Source organism: Saccostrea echinata, unplaced genomic scaffold (assembly GCF_033153115.1).
Source record: "Saccostrea echinata isolate AGI-Se365-2 ecotype Australia unplaced genomic scaffold, CSIRO_AGI_Sech_v1 ptg000009l, whole genome shotgun sequence".
Taxonomy (NCBI): Eukaryota; Metazoa; Mollusca; class Bivalvia; order Ostreida; family Ostreidae; genus Saccostrea; species Saccostrea echinata.
In genome coordinates this window covers 9,692,423-9,713,954 of record NW_026889758.1, presented here as the reverse complement: position 1 = coordinate 9,713,954, position 21,532 = coordinate 9,692,423, and the positions used below count along the sequence as shown (strand labels likewise).

The 21,532-nt window shown below is 34.1% G+C and overlaps 1 protein-coding gene and 1 non-coding gene across 2 annotated transcripts; one reads left to right on the top strand and one right to left on the bottom strand.

The window, feature by feature from the left end:
* Positions 1 to 7,052: 7,052 nt before the first annotated feature.
* Positions 7,053 to 7,169, bottom strand: LOC133184051 (U5 spliceosomal RNA). The gene has a single exon (XR_009720790.1). It is a non-coding gene; the product is annotated as a U5 spliceosomal RNA (small nuclear RNA).
* Positions 7,170 to 8,493: 1,324 nt separating this feature from the next.
* On the top strand, positions 8,494 to 19,060 carry LOC133181548 (uncharacterized). The gene is made up of 6 exons (XM_061316034.1): positions 8,494 to 8,590; positions 9,564 to 9,645; positions 10,326 to 11,361; positions 12,771 to 12,902; positions 16,447 to 16,541; positions 17,554 to 19,060. The coding sequence occupies exons 2-6, from the start codon at positions 9,579 to 9,581 to the stop codon at positions 18,768 to 18,770; spliced, it is 2,547 nt and encodes an 848-aa protein (XP_061172018.1). The 5' UTR covers positions 8,494 to 8,590; positions 9,564 to 9,578; the 3' UTR covers positions 18,771 to 19,060.
* Positions 19,061 to 21,532: the final 2,472 nt, after the last annotated feature.

The window sequence follows — 21,532 nt, the reverse complement described above, 5'->3', positions numbered from 1 at the left end:
TCAATCGTCAACTTCCCTTACCTATGCAGCAATATATACCCTTATCACCTGCATACGGAGTTTATATCTTTCAGTTGATTCGATACGCCAGAGCATGCTCTACGTATAAACAATTTCTCAAACGAGGTAAGTTTTTGACAAACAAGTTGATGAAACAAGAATATCAGCAGTCTCGTTTAAAGTCATCATTTCGTAAGTTCTATGGTCGATACAATGACCTAGTCAGCAAATATAATCTATCATTAAATCAAATGCCGATTGACTTTTTTCATACTAATTGTTAGGCCATTATTTACACACTGAATTGTCGACGGATTTTTCCGTTATTTTCGAGTTATCATGACAAGGAGCACACGGCATGTGTGACCGGTCGGCAGGGGATGCTCACTCCTCCATGGCACCTGATCCCACCTTTGATGTCTTAGAGGTCTGTGTTTGCTCTGCTCCTATTTTGTAGTGTTAAGTGGAATTTTGAGCTCGAATACTGTTCGTTATCTCCACATATTTCATGTTTCCATTTTGATCTATTTACTTGTACATATTAAGCTGCACTTCATTCATATTTGTATTAATCGAATATTCCGTTACTACTGAGTACTATTAGTACATTTAAAAAAATAATCAAGTTGGCAGTATGCCAGAAACAGCTTTAATGTACATTTAATGTGATAACGTGTACAATTTTACTTTATGAACAATGAATAAAACATATTGTCTGAAGCAAAGAAAAATATACAAAACAAAATGTGTTTGTGAAACACTGATGCCCCCGTATGGCAACTTATAGCGAAGGTTAAACTTTTTCAAATGCAAATCAAATATGTTGGTACCAAAAGTAAGGTCTTGTCCCGAGGAATATACCTGTGAAATATGAAATCCCTAGAAACAACAATTCAAAAGATATTGCAAAGGTTAAAGTTTTTCAAAAGTAAGTCATACATCAAGGTCAAAGGGTCAAAGTTGTTGATATCCAAAGTAAGGTCCTGTCACAAGGATTACATATGTGAAATATGAAAGCCCTAGCACCGACTGTTCAAAAGTTATGGCCAAGGTTAAAGTTTTTCAAAAGTAGGTCAAACTCCAAGGTCAAGGTAAATGGGCTACAATTGTTGGTATCTAAAGTAAGGTCTTGTCACAAGGAATACACATGTGAAAAATGAAAGCCCTAACCCCAACCGTTCAAAAGTTATGGCCAAGGTCAAAGTTTTCCAAAAGTAGGTCAAATTCAAAAGTCAAGGTCAAAGTTGTTGGTCTTGTCACAAGGATAACACATGTGAAAATTGAAAGCCCTCAGACCAACCTTTCAAAAGTTATGGCCAAGGTTATTTTTTTCCAAAAGAAGGTCAAACTCCTAGGTCAAGGTCAAAGGGTCAAATGTTTTGGTATCCAAAGGAAATTCTTGTCACAAGGATTACACATGTGAAGTATGAAAGCCCTAGCACCAACTGTTCAAAAGTTATGGCAAAGGTTAAAGCAGGGTAAATTTTGTAAAACTAACTCCAAGGTCAAAAGGTCAAATCTGATGGTACCCAAAAAAAAGGTCTTGTCACAAGGAATTCACTTGTGAAATATAAAAGCCATAGCTCCAACTACTCAAAAGTTATGAGCAATGTTTAAGTTTTTGCGGACAAACAGCTAAACAGACAGACGGACGGACAGGGCATAAACTATATACCCTCGAATCTTCGATACGGGGGCATAAAAAGTAACAAAACACTATTATTACAGTTTGTGTGTTTGTTGTTTAACGTCCCTCTCGAGAATTTTTTACTTACATAGAGACGTTACCACTTGCCGGTGAAGAGCTGCAAATTTTGATCTATACTCGGCACTCAGGGTCAATGAGTAATGAGGGATCTTTTTCGTGCCAGCATCTACTACGACATGGGACCTCGGTTTATACGGTCTCATCCGAAGAACCGGTCCCCACGTCTCGCAGTGGAATCTAACCCGCGACGAAAGGATCAAAACCTTGCATCGCGACTCTGGAGCAAACGCTCTAACCATTGCGCCACGCGGGCGACTTACTAGTAAGACTACATCAAAATTTCCAAGAATTGTGTTTTTAACTTATAAATATGAAATAAAATACTGAAATCCAAAACACAAGTCGTGCTTATAGTCACTTGCTACATAGCACAATAAGCTATTATTACAACTCATCTCGTCAGCTTGTGAAAAAGTTTGGTGATGGTCAGAACCTCTGATATCAAAATTATTTTTAGTTTAAAAAATCTGCCAAAATGTTTAATAGCTTTTGCAATTTTTTGTAGATTTAAATGTTCTTTTTTATCATTAGCAAAAAACCCGTCCATATAATGTTTATAAAATTTAAGTTCTATAGTATAAACATATTGATCGTTGCTGAAAAGAATGTTTCTCCAAAATTAACGTGTTATAATTTTGTTTCACAAAAAAATTCTTATAACAAGGTTTAACAAAGGGATAGTAATTAAGAAGCACGTTCTGCCCCAAGCGTAATAAACAAAGAATTACTATTTTTTTGTGTGTAAAACATTCTTTATTTCTACCATTTAATTCATTTTTTTTTTTTTTTTTTTTTTTGAATTATCATATTTTTGTCGTTTTGGGCACAAAAACATGAAAACGAACAAAAATTCACAGATTCTGGATTTTTTTTTTTTATAACTTTCATTTTCAACATTTTGCCAGGTATTCAAAAGGGATTAATATTACAATTATACATGACCTATTATATAAAAATCATTTACTCACAAAAATTGACAAAAAAAACTCAATTTTGGGGTAAAATGTCCTTTTTTCGTTAAAAAAATCAAAGATTCTGGAATGTTTTATTGAATACTTCCGTTTAAAATTATATGCTACTACCCTTACTTGAAGACTGACAAATAAACAAGATGATCAAGCTTCAAGAAATGTGTACAATTAACCATGTAAACAACTTAAAGGTACAAATGAGTAAATGGAAGGATATGACAGTCACTTGCACACTACATGTATAAATTGGGGCATGCAGGTACTGTGTATTTGGCCCTTATATTGCTCATGCAATACTCTAGATATTACAGAAAACGTTTCTTGCCTTTGTCTCTCGAAAATGAACTAAAAATTATCTTTGCAATCTAACTGAAATACGATTTTCTTCCGTTTGCGTAAGATTTTTGGTTACATGATATAAAGCATTTAGCTTATAGGCTAAGGCTTAAAAGCCAATGGCTCTTTGAAATAGGGAAAATCTAATATGATATACGTGTATCCACTTTCTCTCTCTCTCTCTCTCTCTCTCTCTCAATCAATCAATCAATCAAAAAAGTGTGAAATTTGAAGTAAAAATTAGAGATCCTTGCAAAGAGACATCAAAACACCCCGCGCGTATAGCCAGTAGTTAGACATGAATTGGAGACTGAAATACTACATTTATCAGATATTTGTTTCAATTTTCTTTCTTTGGGTGTGATAATAACATCTTAGAGATAAAAGAAAGCCCTCGATACAAGGAAAATAAATAATTAAAGATTGTGATATCGACCGCTCAGTGAATACCGGCGGATGATACTCAATTCAAGAACTGAAAGCGTAAGAGAAAAGATGATTTAAGCTAAAACGAGTTAAGTGTAAAATTAGAAAGATACTGAGGTAATTGACGATAAAGGAAATACGTGAGGAAAATAAATAAGATTGATTTTTTTAATACTAGGACTATAATGATTAATCTTTGCTTGTCTAATAACAGAGGAATTCCTCAGAGAATCTACATACGTATGCCTCAGTTAGCTGATTTGAAAATGATGTAATTTTTAATCTATGCTTTATACTTTTTGTGAAATATTGAAAAGACATTCTTTCACAAGAGCAATGGCATCTTCCATTATGGGTGACATAAGTTCTAATCCATTCAAAAATTAATAGAGTATTTTTAAACACTTTCAGGGAATATATATATACATAAACAGTTAATTCCTATTGTAATCTCTTTAATTTGTCCATCTTGTTTCAAAGCATGCAGGTCACTAGTGAAGCCTAACTTCCTCAAAAGTTCTTCATTTTATTTTGTTGTTTATTTCATTTGTTTATTATCTCCATGTCAGAACCAAGTGTCTTTAAACTAATACAACTATTTTTTAGTACAAATACCAAAGATGTAGATCAGTTAGGGAAATATATATATCATGCTAATAAATTACGATTAGAATGTTTAAAACAATTAGCTAAATAATAGAATGTATGTATCACAAGTTTGTATGTAAGTTTGTAAGTGTATATCATGATATTGTACTATGTATGTAACTGATAAATATATTATATTGTACTATAATGCCTATGGGATGTACGTCCCACGGAATAAAGAACTGAACTGAATATTTCTGTCTTCATTAGGTAGTGTCATTTATAATTACATATGGTATTAAGTATGTCTCATTATTGTATCCAGCAGTCTGTCCAATACAACTTAGCACGAATGTGATTGCTCCAGAGTTCTGTAAGATTCATTATTCTGTGAGTTATTTGTTCTGACATTACACATAATTTACGTGGTTTTGAATATTGTCATTTTGTTCATGAGGTAGGGTCATCAAGGCCTGAGCAACGACCTTCAAGAATCACCACAAAGAGCAACCTTGACCCAATAGTCATAGTTACCAGTCAGAGTAAGAAAGATAACTCTATAATTAAAGATGTACCGATCAAGCTTTTCCTAGTCGCATTTATTTTATACTAACACTTACTGAAGAAAGTTTGGGATGTTTTGTTATCCCAATCCGTTCGTCATTCACACTACCAGGTATCTCCTCATAAAAGCAAACAAATTATGCTATTTAATATGAATTCCCAAGTTGACGGTGTCGTGTAGAAATGTAATAAGGTTTCGGATTTTCTCCCAAACATAGGGGCCTGTCTTTCGCATTGTTAAATGTAAAATGAATCAGTGAAATTTTGAATCTACTTTAAATACCTTGAGAAGTTGTAACAATAAAGATGTACAGGGAATGTCACATGCCTACAGTGTGCAAATGTGAATGTGATGGGGCTTTTTAACACATGGACATACAATAGACCAAATATTTTTTATTCTCTTTTGTCTTACGTCAATAAACAATTAGGCCTTCGTCACATTCGCACTTCTAAATCTTGAAATTTTTGAATGGACTATTTTTTGAAGAAGCTAAAGCAAGTTCTTCGACTGCAGAATACAAACAAGTGTCCGTGATTATGGATGTTACCCAGCACAGGCTCTTTAAACCAACACGTGTGTAGAAAGATAATTCTGACAACCTGTCGGTTCCTTAAACTTAAATTTACCACAAAAGGAATTACAGATGCTGTGAACATTAGTAACATTCTTAATCATAAAAAGGTTCAATCTTAATTGTATGCCACCATATTTCAAGTTGAAATCTACATCCTGCACTTCCTACAGCTATTCTCCAACTGTTGCTTCCAAACTTTTCAATTATAAACAAACCTTACAGTGCCTAGATATTTAATATCTAAAACAGAATCCTCTGAAGTGTTCTTGCTCTTCTTTTAACTACAGTCCCGCTGGACACGTCATTATTGGTAATGTCAATATAATTGAAACTGAAGACCTTAAAGCGATCTTACTAAAAGGCGCTAAATACAGGGAGCCACGAACTTTTAATTGCCGACAGAACTTTATTTCTACTATGAATTTTGTCGAAGATTACTAGTCTGCAAGACGTTGGGCTAAAATGCAAAGGAAGTTTTGAACACTTTGTCAGAATGGATCAAATGTTTTAGAAATATTATATTGAAGAATTATATAAGAAACTTAAAACGCAATATCGTGAATATGCGAACCATCTATCCTTCCGTTTTTACTAAATCGGAGGTGATCAAAGAATTAGAAAGACTACATAAAAATATGTTATGGTTCCAGCCGACGGGGCTTGTAACAATGTCGCCTTTGTTTGTAAGCTAGGCTAATTATCATAACTGTGTTTCAGAAGAACTTGGTTTTGATTCTATTTTTGGAAATCCAACTTACACTCGCAGTTCACTTTCTAAAGATGAAATTCTTCAAAATCACATTTCAGTATTTACAGTTTTAACATTCCAATCAACAAAGGTGAGTTCGATCTACCCTACCTATATTGGATTCCTAAACTTCATAAAAATCCTTACAGAGATACATTGCAGGGTCAAGCCAATATTGTCTCTACTAAGCCCTTACAAATATATTTACTGACATCTGACGTACTGTGCTACAGCATATTCTAGAAGTGATGTAAATCAGATGTGAATTCTGTGAATTCTCTCTCTCTCTCTCTCTCTCGCTCTCTCTCTCTCTCTATATATATATATAGATATATTTGTGTGTGTGTCTACATTTTTGAACCTAAAGTGTATTTGAAATTTTAAAATTAATCTTCAAAGTTGGCTAAGACAAAATTTTCCATAGAAGTCCTTCAGGACAGACTTGCCCCTAAATATTATATTTTTATATATAGGAGATATTTTATTTATAGGAGATATTTTTATAGGTCGTAATCAAGAAATAATTTTAGGGGCACCTCTGTCGGTAACAAGATTGACCCCAACCCCACCTCTTCCACGTTTTTGTCTTAAATTGATTTTTAATAAAAAAAAAAATTATATAATCGAGTTAGATTCTCATTTAATTAAATGCATTTTTAAAACATGGTACAGCTATTTTGCGTTAGTACATTAAGGACATACTCAACGTAGTTTGAACTTTATTGTCTTTTTCCTTGGAGTTGAAGAGTTCCAATACTTAAAGGAACTGTGTGCTACATTTGTATGTCTATATATGTTGTTGTACACTTCTTTTAAAACAAGTTTGGATAAACAAAACATCTAGAATATATGCTTAGAAATTTTTGTATACATGTATTTTTCTTTGAATTATTCAAGAATTTTCATCAATTGATATCTTTTCAAAGCCCCTGGTAATGCATGCTTATTTTTTGTCTACGATTAAGAATATTTTGAAAAATTATCAGTGGGTAAGGTACGTTGCGCATGTCCGTAAGGCGCATATAAGCATACGATGCTCAACCATGTCCGATTCTTATATTTGTGACTTCTTAACCCTACTGATGTAGGGCTTCAAAAATAAGTCTATAGACTCATTTATGTTCCTCTCCACGGAAATCTTTAGTAAAAGGCGAAAGATTTAATCGTGGATTGAAGAGAAACCAGAGTAATCTCAATTGGCTTCAAAAATCTATATATAAATTCACTTCTTACATTTAGTGAAGCTTTTAAGGTAAAAACATGTGTTTTCCTCTAATTTTTATAAAAATAAGAATCTTTTAAGTAATAATCTTGAGAAATTAAAATTACTATATAAATTTTTGTATTTAATTGTTTATTAAATTATTAAAATTATTCAACCTGAAGGTAAAATAACAAATATTTTTGAAAAATTGTGGGCAGTATTTTCAAAGGGAGGTTACTTACTTTTATCCATATGTTGATATACCTGACGTCACATCATGTATTTACATAGTGTCTGGATCAGGTTTACCGGGATTCTCAGGAAAAATAATGATAACAAAGAGTTCCATTTAATTTTTTTAAAATATTTTTGCCAAATAAATTCATAAATGCTATAGGAGAGAGTATCCAATAACATCTATATGTATTTAACAACATATTCTCATTTGAAGCTGTTTGAAAGAGTTCAAAGGATATCCTTACCGAGTGTCTTTTTACAGAAAGCACTAAAAATTTTAAATAAATTACTCAACTTGACAAAATTCAGTTTGTTTTCAAATTGTTTCATGTTCGCATGTTTTGCATTTTTCTTCACATGAAACCGGATAAGTGAAATATGTTTGTGTTATTAATCCTTAACAGATGCTTGCTCATTGTTATTTTTTTTTTCATCTTTAAAAATTTAGAATACAATTTTAATTATCATATGATGATGCCGAGTTTTTATTAAATATACTGAGAGAGTTCATTTTTTCATTGCAAGATAAAGTGTTGTTTGTGGTTAAGTACACATAAACTTGCAGAATTGGACAGCTGCCTGTACGTGATATTCTGACTTTTAACTCCCACACCAATAAAATATCTCAAAAGTCATTGCCTCGCCCACCGTAAATCACACAAATGATAAACAGATATACAAGTTGATTCTAGATAGTCTAAGCAGACCATCAGTAAAAAAAGTGAAAAAAAAACCTTGCATCGTAGGGGGGAAATACAAAAGAATCACTATCTTAAAATTTGTAAACCAGCGGCGTACGTTCAGCTCTTTGTTTTCGGTCCACAACGCGTACTGGACTGAAAATCCTTGGTGTTTGTATATGTATAAACGTTTCCTGATTGATCAGTTGTAAAAATATTTCACAACGTCAATCGGAAATTTTACTGCATTTTTTTAAATATAATTTTACTAAGAGAGAGAGAGAGAGAGAGAGAGAGAGACAGACCTTTCTATAGCCCCATAACATTCCATTGACCTATTTTTCTAACAAGACCAGCCAATCGAATCGCTTATAACATAACATTTATGTCTGAAAAATGAATGAGTAAGACGTTCGTAATGGTTAGGGGGCTTGTTCATTAATACAAGGCTTTTATTAAACTGTGCAGACCACGCTGATTTGATACACAGGTAAGTTAGTTAATTTTTATCATATATTCTAATAATAATTTTAAAAAATCGAAAATTTACGTATAACCTTGCTATTGTTTACAAAAAGTGGTTGTCAACAGATCGCACATGCTGAGACCCTTTGTGATTTCTACTTTCACTATTCCAATTCCAAAATCATTGTATCTCTCATAGGGCTCGTAGAATCGCATGCATTTTCCTGTCGCGCCGAATTTTGTAAGCCACTTGTATGGATTTCAAACTGCTGACATAAGCAGATCAATAATCTGGTAATACCTCGTATGGGCGTTTGTATTTCGTCTGGGGGTAGGAAAGGGAATCGTTAAAATCTGTAGATCATTAGTACATTTCGCATTAACATTATTACATCGATATCTCAGCCATTGTGGTAATTAAATAGGCAGATCACTAACCCCTTTGGTTATTGACGTTAAGTTAAAAAGAACTAAGAGGAACAATAAATTCAACACAAATTTACAAAAGAACATAGGTTTATAAAGAACCTTAAGAAAACGTTTTTAATAATTTTTCAATATTTTAATCATGTCTCAATGTTTTACCTCTATATACCGTGTTGAGGGCTATCTTTTTCGACTTGATTTAGACATCATAGATGTCCACTTACTACTCTGGAACAATGAAAATCTTTCATTAGGGTTAAACCGTGGCATTTTTGTCGCTGTTCATAAATTCATAAATGAATCCTGTAGGATTAAATAGATGTATTATTGACTATTTTATTTGTATACGTTTTTGTTCTTATTTTGCCTGACAATTATCATGTGACTTGTTTTCTTTAAGGAGAAGAACTAGTTAGTTGATAGGACTTGTTTTTGATTGTCAATATCTTCAAACAGAGGTCTACCATTTTACAATTAATGAGGAGCATAATGAAATCTTCACACTGCCCAGGTCTAGATCATAACTGTTTAAATTGATATTTTTATATCATTATTTTCGGTTTTAATTTTAGGATTTGACAATTACCATGATGACGGAGAAAGATGAGGAGAGAAAATTAGAGGAAAAGTTAAAAGAGTTGGAAGATGATTCTGGTAAGTAAATTTCGCTTCCGGATTAAAATTTTAAGCTTGGAATAAGGAGGTTATTTCATAAATACTTGCAAAATATCATTTATTGGGAAAGTATTCTTAGGAATTTCTTCATCGGTGGTGGACAAAAATTTTACCAACATGCTTTGCATATCTAACAAATATCGAACAAATCATGGCATTGATAACATTATGTAAAATAAATTTTATTAAATTCTGTAATAGAATAAAACATTACATGCATAGTTATAGGGGAGAATGACATTTTTTCCCGTGGATTTACCCATGTTGACCTGTTTAACACTTTAATAAAGGAAACACCCAGACCCCGGGCGACAAGATTGAAAGAGAATCTGGAAATGTTATCATCGCTGGCCACGCTAAGGTCACGTGTCGCCCGCGGAGAAGAGAGCATTTATGATGAAAAAAGATGCAAAATGTCACCAAATTAAATGATTCAAGTCTCATACCTTCTTCTGTTATGAGTCTGATAATCTTTATCTTGGTTTTATGGTCCCATCAAAGTCCCTCAATCATAACAGATAAGAAAAACTTATTTAAGATTTATTCTGTAACATATTTCGTTTGTTTGTATACGCTAAACTGCCTTAGATAGACACCACGTTAGTAGTAAATAAATAGTGCTTGGCAGTAAGTACATATTGAGCTTTCTTTAATCGCAGGGTTCAACCAGCCAATGGAGACAGGGGCCCTCATTCCAGATCCAGAGAAAAATAACAAGAAGAATCTGGTCTTTGACGAAGAACGCTTCGAGGACACTTTCTTGAAGTGCTTGATTTGTAGGGAAACTTTTGACGAGGATGAAAAGATACCCAAAATGCTTCCTTGTCATCATACATTTTGCCTGGACTGTCTGAAGCAAATGTTCCGAGTGGAGGGCGAGTTTCGCCGTAATCTCACGTCAGCGTTTCGTAGCATGCCCGTGGCAGTTAAAATTTCGTGCCCAACTTGTCGTGAGGGACTGATTGCGTCAGAGGCTGAAATTTTACGGTTACCTAACGATCATACAGTGAGGGAATTAATTGCGTTTGTCAGATGTACGGGGAAGTCTGATGTAGCTTACTGTAAGAAACACCAAATGCAGCCTCTGAATTTCTTCTGCGAGCCCTGTATTGCCCCTGTGTGTCGAGACTGTACAGTGATTGACCATAAAGAGAAAAATGGACACATTGTCATGAACGTTGAGGAAGCCCTGCAGAAGTACGTACCGGTTCTAGATGAAACACTGACAGAGATGGAAAGCGAAGAGAAGGTCCTGCATGACAAACGAATGGCTTTGGAGAAGGCATCGGACAACCTAGAACAGATTCAAAAGGAGCTGGGAGTACAGATCAGACAGACGTTTGATCGAATCCGTGACGCAATTGATGAACGTGAAAGAGAACTTTACTCAGCAGCGGAACACGAGATCGATAAAAAGCGACAGGAGATTTCTGATCAGTTAGAACTAGCTTTAAATCGTGAGGAAACTTTCAAATCTGAGAGGATGAAGTTACAGAATGCCAAAGATAACAAAAACATTTCCGCAATGTTTTCAAACCATCAGTCAGCACGTGAAGCTCTGATGGAAAAGGTAACAGTGCAGGGTCCTTCTCGGTCAATACGAGACTTTGCCGTGAGTTTTCAGTTTAACAGTCGACAGGAAAACAACATAAGACATTACATATCTAATTTTGGTGACGTCACTTTTAAAAATGCGTAATCTTTACAATTAACAATGACGCCCGTCCAATTTTTTGGGGGCAAACGAAGGTGGTTTTTTTTTTTTCAGCGTCGTCAAATCAATCGCACAAAGCCTTTAAATGAATTTGATCAATCATGCTACCTTGCATTTTTGCTTTACATTTTTATTGGAACAGTATAGGTTCATGTTAAATATAGTCATTTTAACTTATTAAATTAGTTGGTACACAATAATATACTGCTTCTATTAATAAATATATAATAATTACTTTGGTCTATGATATTGAGATACAAATCTTATATTAAGATTGGATACTGTTCAGATTACTTTTAATATTTTCCTTTTGGTAACGTGTTTCGTTTGTCATAATATAAGAGTTATGTATTATACCTTAACGATTTTATATTTTTGAAACTTCTGCGTCAGATTTATATTGCCATATTTTATTATTATTATTTTTTAATCACATCTTTTACAGGAACACGTGAACGATGTTTGTCAGATATTATCATTAGTAACAGTACAAGTTTTTATTATCTTGACTTAGAGGGAAATATCCGCTAGAAGTTTTCATTCATTAATGAAGTGACAACAACACGTTTGACTTTCCATAAGAATTACATGTGTATTTATCCAGGGATTTGCTTGCCATTGTGATGCTTTTCAATTGTTTTGAATAATAAACCATGAAACGTTTTCATTACATATATTATCCAAAGTTTAGAATAAGGAAACCATTTTAAGGAACATAATAATAAACACGCTTTATCGAATTTAATTTTCGATCGGAAATTGGGGAAAATAACGATTTACAAAAAAAAAAAACCAACTTGAAATAAGGAGAATGTATGCCTTAATAAATGAGTATATAAATAGTTTTTACCAAACCCAGTGCTGTCCTTGGTCACTGCAGAGAAGCATCGGCTGAAGCAAAGGTATAAAAATCATTTTGGATTCCTGATAATGTGTGCAAGGGATCATGGGACAAGACTAATTAAGACGCCGACTGTTTTCAATCATGATGAAAATAATAAATTAATGTTTTACTTTTACTTATGTTCAATCCATCCGAATAGTATTGATGTTGAGTTTGGTATGCTACTAAACAGCTGTAGCCTAATTCAAAGTACAGAAGTGTACCAACACCCAATTTTGCAGAAAAGACCAAATTACTTTGTTGTGGAAAGGATATTGCTTATCAATGAAATTAGTAACTTGTATGAATGACATAAATAATAAACCTTACGGGGCCCCACATCGATAGAGGCACCCAGGCGTAAAGATTACGTATCAGCTTTGAACGAAGTAGACAATAAACACTCCCTTGAGATTTAAATTAAGTAGACATATTTAAATAAGAGAATGTGCCTCTACGCAACTTGAAAGAACTTTAAACGCATGCGTATAATTTATGTTATCGATAAAAACCGGATGGATATGAATTCCACGCGCGCGCAGTCAATCAAATCGTACCAGACGACAAAGAAAATGGAGTGAAACCATCGTATAGCAAATCCCCGCCCTGGATATATAAACACGGGGCAGGTTTACAGAGGTAAGGTACGTGATGTTGAATCAGTTTACAGAAGTTGAGCATAAAAAAGTTATTAATTACACAGTCTTCACAAAATTGACGACACGGACAAAAATCTTCCCCCGGGGTCACACTACGTCCGCTGCACGGAGTAGATTAATGAAGAAGACGGAGGACCTTACTCATAATCTTTACTTTGTTGCATTGCTAGCCTAGTATCACGCAGTGGATTTGTCAATTACGCACTGAGAAGAATGTTATTAATTATTTACAAAATTAGTAAGCTCATAAGGAAGGACTTTTAAGATATGCAAAGTTCACTTAAGATTTAAATCTTGGATCTGTCAATTTTGAGACACCAAACTGAAAGAAAAGTTAAATTTACCTGGGGAAACGTGAAAAAATAGGTCATGTTTAGGTATGGTTGTTTGCTTGCATAAATTATAAATTTTGATCCCAAGTTGGCCAATAAACATGGTTAGGTTTCGCAGATTAAAAAAAAAAAGAACACTGAGAAACTGTGGCACACACATGCTTAACGTGTTTGCATACTGCACATCCTGCACACGTGTTCAGTAAATCGATATTAATTGTGCATGAATGATTTACAGCCATGTATGTAACGTATAGAAAGTCATGTGCATTGCGATGATTAGCTAGTGATATCGGCTGGCATAAAATCTGTTCTCAAGAGACGTTGGATGTAGATCACATAGCTGTGTGTAATAGAACACGTTCCCAAAAAATAATTTCTCTTTTTTTTCAACAATTTACAAAATGTGAAAAAATCAATAGTACCATGCTCAATGAGTTTGATTAAAAAAAACATATGTAACCCATCTAAATAACTAATGTTTTTGATGTATATAAAACATTTAATTAATTGTTCGTACAGGCTACACGTACGCAGTGGTTTGGGCACTGCTCATTGTATCCAGATTGTTGGGAGATTTAAAGCTGTGATGATTATTAGCTAAATCGTTGTACACAAATTAACCCTTTGTCCTGTATACATACAAGAATGACTGTCCTGAGGCTATGTTTTGAGCATATTATTAAATGTGCTTGTGCAAGAAAAGTGTGCAAGAGATTGCAACAATTCAAAAATACACATAATACTCTACATTTTTAATTCAATTCATTCTCGCATTATGTAAACATAAAGAAACAAGATGTGTTTGTGAAACACTGGCAACTAATAACGAAGGTTAAACTTTATCAAACGCAAATCAAACATGTTGGAACCCAAAGTAAGGTTTTGTCCCAAGGAATATACCTATGAAATATGAAAGCCCTAGCAGCAACCATTGAAAAGATATGGAAAAGGTAAAAGTTTTTCAAAAGTAAGTAAAACATAAAGGTCAAGGTCAAATGGTCATAATTAATGCTGCCAAAGGAAAGGCCTTCTCACAAGAAATACACATGTGAAATATGAAAGCCCTAGCACCAACCATTCAAAAGATATGGCCAAGGTCGAAGTTTTTATAAAGTGGATCAAACTCCAAGGTCAAAGGGTCAAAGTTGTTGGTATCCTAAGGAAATTCTTCTCACAAGGATTACAAATGTAAAGTATTCACAAGGATTACAAATGTAAAGTATGAAGGCCCTAGCACTAACCTTTCAAAGGTTATGGCCAAGGTTAAAGTTTTTCAAAAGTAGGTCAAACTCCATGGTCAAGGTCAAGGTCAATTTGTTGGTATCCAAAGAAAGGTTTTGTTACAAGGATTATACATGTGAAGAATGAAAGCTCTCTCACCATTCGTTCAAAAGTTATGGCCAAGGTTAAAGTTTTTCAAAAGTAGGTCAAATTCCTAGGTGAAGGTCAAGGGTCAAAATTGTTGGTATCCAAAGAAAGGTCTTGTCACAAGGATTACACATGTGAAGTGTGAAAGCCCTAGCACCAACTGTTCAAAAGTTATGGCAAAGGTTAAAGTTGGGGAAAATTTTGTAAAACTGGGCCAAACTCCAAGGTCAAGGTCAAATATGATGGTACTGAATGGAAAGTCTTGTCACAAGGAATACACATGTGAAATTTGAAATCCATAGCTCCAACCAATCAAAAGTTATGAGCAATGTTAAAGTTTTTGCGGACAGACAGACAAACAGCCAGACAGACGGACGGACAAGGCAAAAATTATATATACCCCCGAATCTTCGATACGGGGGCATAAAAAGAGGAACACAAGTATAGTTAGATACACGTACACTCAAGTGTGATTACACTCTTCAAAAATATACACCCTGAATGTGTACTATACATATAGAATATACAGGTGTGATTTCTTTCAGTACAAATTTATTACATACTTAGTAATAAATACAGGTTTTAAGCGTGTGCGATATGCCTGACGTCAAAATACCCTGCAGAGCTGATACGGGTTTATATAACCCTTGCAGAATAAACCTTTAAAATAGAGAACTTGTGATAATACACCTATTTTTTTTTTTTTCGTTCATATTCTCTTATCTTAAATTACTGTTATTTGATACTGTAATAAGCTATAATAAGTTTTTATTTATTCTCATTTGCTCAAGTACATGTAGATATGTGCTGTATTTTATTACTGAATAACTATGTAATAAACATATAAATAAAACATACCCATTTCCATATCACATCCTGTATTAGCCCTAGACCAGTATCAGCCCATGGGCCTTCGGCTCTCTGCTTATATTGGTGTCTAGGAATGATATAGGATATGATATGGAAAAGGATATACATGTATATTATTCTCTATATACACTTGGTATATACTAAAATACAACAAATATACTCTGGTGTTATTACTTTCAAGACCAATATATACACTCGGAATAAACTCAGGCGTGATTAATATACAGTCAATCGGAATATTCTCAGGTGTAATTACTTTCATTTCAAATATAAACTCAAATACTCTGGTGTGAATGTGTAGTGTTTTAAAATTTCAATTAATGCTTGTGTATATGTTTATGCATACTTTGAAATGTTATTTTTATATTGATGGAATATATACATATATGTGTTACATTATAAAAAGTGTAGTCGGTTTTACAATTATATTTTATGTATGACACAATTAAAATTGTATACAACATATATATATATATATATATAATATATATAATATATATAATATATATATGGCATATCTTCTGTTGTACAATGTATCAATCATACTCGCCTTCAGGCCTGGTTGCTTCTTTCTCTGTTGTAATAGCTTGTTCTGTGTTGCTATTCTAACCTCCATTATTGCTACATGCTATGTCAAACAAAGTATACTTCAACAAAAATCATTTTAAAATATTGCATGGTTTAATGGTTGTTTTTATTAATTACCTGGAAGTATTTAAATCAGATTAAAGTACGTGTAAGAAAAATCCAACCAAATAAAGTTTATTTATCATGGATCTATTTTACCACTCAAAAGAAAAATATATGAAATATCGTAAGGGTTCGTTTAGAAAAAGTGCTGGAATATTTTTTTAGAGGTAGAATAATTGGTATTTGTAAGTATATATACAAATGACTAGAAAGTTTAAGGGCAAACAAAAGCCTGATCAATGCTCCCTCTCGATTTTACAGAATAAACAGAAGTGACACCATCACAAACATGGCGTCTGTTATAGCAGAATCCTCCAAGGTTGTTTCGCCAATACGAAAAAGAACGGCGTCAGAAGGTATAAATCAGATTTTGGTTTGCTGAAAAGAGATGAACAAAGATGTAGCTATGCATAAATTTAAATTTCAAGAAGAAAAAATATTCATTATTTTATATTTAAATAGAATTATTAAAGAAAGTAACAGATTTACGTGAAATTGCATATTAAGTTGCATCATTCGAAATAGTACCTATCTAACATTTAGTAAAACTAAATTGCTCATTTAAAGAACAAATCCATGCCTGCTTATCCGCTCTTCCTCAGATATTCCTTCCTGTATATACTTGTACATGTAATTCCCACTCTTTTTATCATTTAATGCATGTGCAACAGCATGCTAAAGACTGGCATACCATTCCTAGCGCTTAATAGCTAGTCTCCCTTAGAATAGGGTCAACATTAACTGATCACGTGTCTTCAATTAAAGTGTGCATGTGTTTTTATTAAATATTGTGTAGCTTTAATGATTATAGTATTATGTTGTAAATTTTCATTTACTGGGTGGAGGTAAATGTAAATATTACATCACTATAACTCTAGTTACAAAACTAAGTGTGGTTCTTCTGATTTTAAATTTGGGAAACATAATTTTGTTATCAATTTAAAATATCTAATGCCTTTCTTGACAACAGTTAGGTTTCTTGTAGATAGATACATATGTGATAAATTTTGTACTTCATGTTTCTTTTTTTTGGCACAAATGAAACAAACTAAATCCATCTACATTATCACATTTTTGCTAATATTTCACTCCCCTTACATCTTGAATTATTGACACCCACATTCTCTTTTATTTACCACTCCTCCTCTTTCACCTACCTAACCATCTCTTTCGCATATTCATTTCATTTTAGTCCCAAATCGGTTAATCCCTGTCAAAGCATTCATTATACAAATATTGGCATAACAAGCTAATTTCAGATATTAACTGTAGTCCCTTCTGTTCCCAAGTATTATATACTGACCAGAATGAAATATAACACGGCTTCAAATTCTTACTTGGTAATTTCTGTATTTTTAATATTTGCAGAAGCCACATTGCAGTCTTTACGGACAGAGTTCGACTTTGAACAGAAAAGGAAACTGCTAAAGGATCAACGGAACATTATTGTAGACGAAGACAGTTTCATAGAGACATTCCTCAAATGTCTTATCTGCCGAGAGCTGTATGACGACATAGATCGTCCTCCGAAACTCTTACACTGCCATCATTCCCTTTGTCTCCAGTGCATTCTTCTTATTTTTCAAAAAGAGGCTGAGTACAGGAAGAGCCTCACTCCTGCGTATAGTGAACTTCCTACTGCCGTAACTATCATCTGTCCCACGTGTCGTACTAACTTCATCATCACCCAGGACGGGATAAGGGAACTCCCAACTGACCACAGAATCATTCAGCTTATCGACTTTATAAGCCATACTGAAAGATACACGACCGATTTCTGTCCACAGCACAGATTTCAACCAATCAATTTCTTTTGTGAGCTTTGTACTACGTACATTTGTCGAGACTGCACCATTGTAGATCACCAGGAGGCTCTAGGACACACTGTAGTAGATTTTGAAAGTGCCATAAAGAAATACATTCCAGTTCTTGATAAAGCAGTAAAAGAAATGGATTCAGAAAAAGAAGCTATCAAGAAGAAACAAAAAGCAGTAGAGGATACGATAGAAAATCTCGACAAGGAAGAAAACAGGGTGTCAGATGAAATTAAAGAATCATTTGCTAAACTTAGAAAGATTTTGGAGGAGAGAGAACAAGAAGTTCTCCAAATGGCGAAGAGAGAGGTGGGAAACGAGAAAAATAAACTGAAAGAGAAACTTTCTGAAATGGAGAAACGAACTGAAGAGTTAGACCAAAATATCAATGACATAGAAGAAACAAAAGAGGAGGGGAAACTGGAAAATCTGTACAAATCATATCGAACATATTCTGGGTACAGATCCGAACCCGTCATCAAAGTGAAGGAGATTGATGAAGGAGTGGTGGCAAAGTTTTCCTTCAATAGCAGAGACGAGAACATCATCTCCAACAAGCTCCAGAACTACGGCGACGTCTCGTCATATACAGAGTCGGTCTACACACGTTCAACTCCTGGTGGTATCAGTAGATCCGAGGATCGGTACGGGAGTTCCAGGTACACCACGCATAGTGAGAGCAGATATTCGTCAGGATCATCGTCATCGTCGTCAGCCTACACACCACGTTACTCATCGTCGTCGTACAACAGGTACTCCTACAGAACGTAAAATTCAGGAAATTTCCATTGCGTAGGATATATTGTTTACACCCAGTATGCATTTAGAATACAGTAATAAATCATTAATATTTTCTTTATTGATCTTGCTACTTTTTAAATATTGTATAAATGGTAATAGCATATTGGTTATGGACATTTACTTTATGCTATGGTAATCTGCCTTTGATAATTATACGTGCCACACTATTACTATGCCAATGATATACATGTACGTTTATATTGATAAATATATATAATATGTAATTGTAGCTGCTTGATATTAAAGCATAATACAAACATAATTATGATATATACTTTTATTGGTGGGGAAGAGCGCAAACAGAAAGATAAAGGGGTAAATTTTCGAATTTAGCATTCAATGAACAGTCCCTTCTTAATTGTAATGATAAATCGCAGAGAGTCGGAAGGACCAGTTATATTTATCCTCACAATGTCAAGGTTTTGTGATTTCGTAACTCCACATAAATTTTACTCCATACCATATATGCTTTAATATGTTATCTACATGAATCCCAGTACACTTAGGACACATACAATATTTATGAATATTTAAACAAGACCACCTACCTTCTCAGGATTATAAAAATAAGATTTATTATTTGAAAGCATCTTCACAATGTCAAAGTTTTGTGTAAACTGTTCGAATCGTGAACAGGGCAAAACACGTACCCCAGGAATCAGGTGCCAAGGAGGAGTAAGCATCCTCTATCACACCTGCTGTGAGCTCCCTGTATTGATCAAGTAAACGGGAGTAATCCGTGGTCAAAATTAGTATACAAACAATGGCTTAACGATTGGTAAAAACTACCCAACGATAGATTGTATTTGCAAACAAGTTTATTATAAAGACCGTAGAATTTACGAAATACTGACTTTAAACCAAATTGTTGAAAGCCCTATAGCATCAACTTATTTTCAGTACCCAGCCTCGGATTAGAAATTGATCGTTCACATAGCATGCTCTTGCATATAAGCTGGACACATGAATACCCAATGCAGGTGATAATGGGATGCTACTACATATATACTTGGGAAGTTGACGATGGAACACCTGATGTCGTCCCATTTGCCACATAGTTTAGTTGTTAGTCGGCCATTAATGCCTATAGTCAGTAAAACATCTAAATATGAAACAGATGCCTAGACCCTATGGTGTGTTTTAATTCGAATTCACTGTGGTATATCGAGTTGACAAATAACTACTGCAGTATTGTTAATTGACAAAGAAGTCGTCGTTATTTCTAAACGTCGATTGAAGGCCACAAAAAGTTTTCTCAAGAAAAAGGAAAATTTAAGAAAGTTCTTAAAGAAGTTTTTGAATAAATTCTGCTTCCTAAGAATATTAAAACAGATCGGCTAATAAAGGGGCTTAGAGCCCATAAAAATTCCAACAGATTATTGGAATTCCTGGTCTCCAAAGACTATATAGAAGTTTAACAGAATTGTAAATTATTCGAAAAGTAAAGAAACGGGGGAGATAAGCCAAACCATATGCCTACATAGCGCTATGATATTGATTGATAAAAAAAATTATTTCTAATAAATTGCACTTTTTGGTGAATTTAGGTAATGGTTATTACCATATGCATACAAAACTGACAATACCTGAGTACAGTAACTGCGAAAATTGGACGTTACGCGCGATGTTGGTGCCATTTTATCATATTATTAAACCTATTAGAGATTTCTAAACAATGCTTCGACAATAATTCCGTAGCGCTATTAAAGTGTAACGTTAAACGTCACCAACATCACGCATAACGTCGTTATGATTAACAACAAAATGACACAACGCTCAAATTTTCACAAAAACTGACATAAATTGGATGTTATAGTTATAATTTTAGCTCACCTCAACGAAGTTGGAGAGCTTATGTAATACCCTCAGCGTCGGCGTCCCAGGTTAAAGTTTTTGGTGCAGTTTTCTCTTCAAGTATTTCTGTGCCCTATATTAATCAGAGATGCATGGAGGATGCTTCTAGTATGTTTCATTGTACCAGTCATGGTTTCAGATGCTGCAATTTCAGCTGAAGAATGACCAGGTTAATGTTTTTTGAGCAGGTAAAAGTTCTTAGAGGAGGTTAATGTTTTTGGAACAGGTCTCATTTCCAAGTAACTATATATTGACCAAACTTGCATGGATGATACATCTAAGAATGCACACTACCATGCTTGCTTCGGATGCTGGATCTGACCTAAATTTTCCAGATGAGTGACCAGGTTAAAGTTTTTAGAGCAGGTCCCATTACCAAGTAACTATAAGCCCTATATTGATTAAACTTGCATGGATGATACATCTTAAGATGCACACTACTGAATTGTTTCGGATGCTGGATCTGACCTACATTTTCTGGATGAGTGACCAGGTTAAAATTTTTGGAGCAGGTCTCATTTCCAAGTAACTAAAAGCCCTATATTGACTAAACTTGCATGGATGATACATCTCAGGATGCACACTACTGGACTTGCTTCGAATGCTGGAGTTGACCATAATTTTCCGGATGAGTGACCAGGTTAAAGTTTTTGGAGCAGGTTTCATTTCCAAATAACTATAAATTCTATGTTTTGACCAAACTTGCATGGATGATACATCTAAGGATGCACACTACTGGACTTGCTTCGGATGCTGGATCTGACCTACATTTTCCGGATGAGTGACCAGGTTAAAGTTTTTAGAGCAGGTCTCATTTCCAAGTAACTTTAAGCCCTATGTTGACCAAACTTGCATGGATGATACATCTAAGGATGCAC

Excerpts from the sequence above, each read along its gene's own strand:
- LOC133181548 (XM_061316034.1), top strand. The coding sequence starts at position 9,579 with ATGATGACGGAGAAAGATGAGGAGAGAAAATTAGAGGAAAAGTTAAAA. Across the intron at positions 9,646-10,325 it reads AGAGTTGGAAGATGATTCTG|GGTTCAACCAGCCAATGGAG; the intron begins GTAAGTAAATTT and ends CTTTAATCGCAG. Across the intron at positions 12,903-16,446 it reads CACGGGGCAGGTTTACAGAG|AATAAACAGAAGTGACACCA; the intron begins GTAAGGTACGTG and ends TCGATTTTACAG.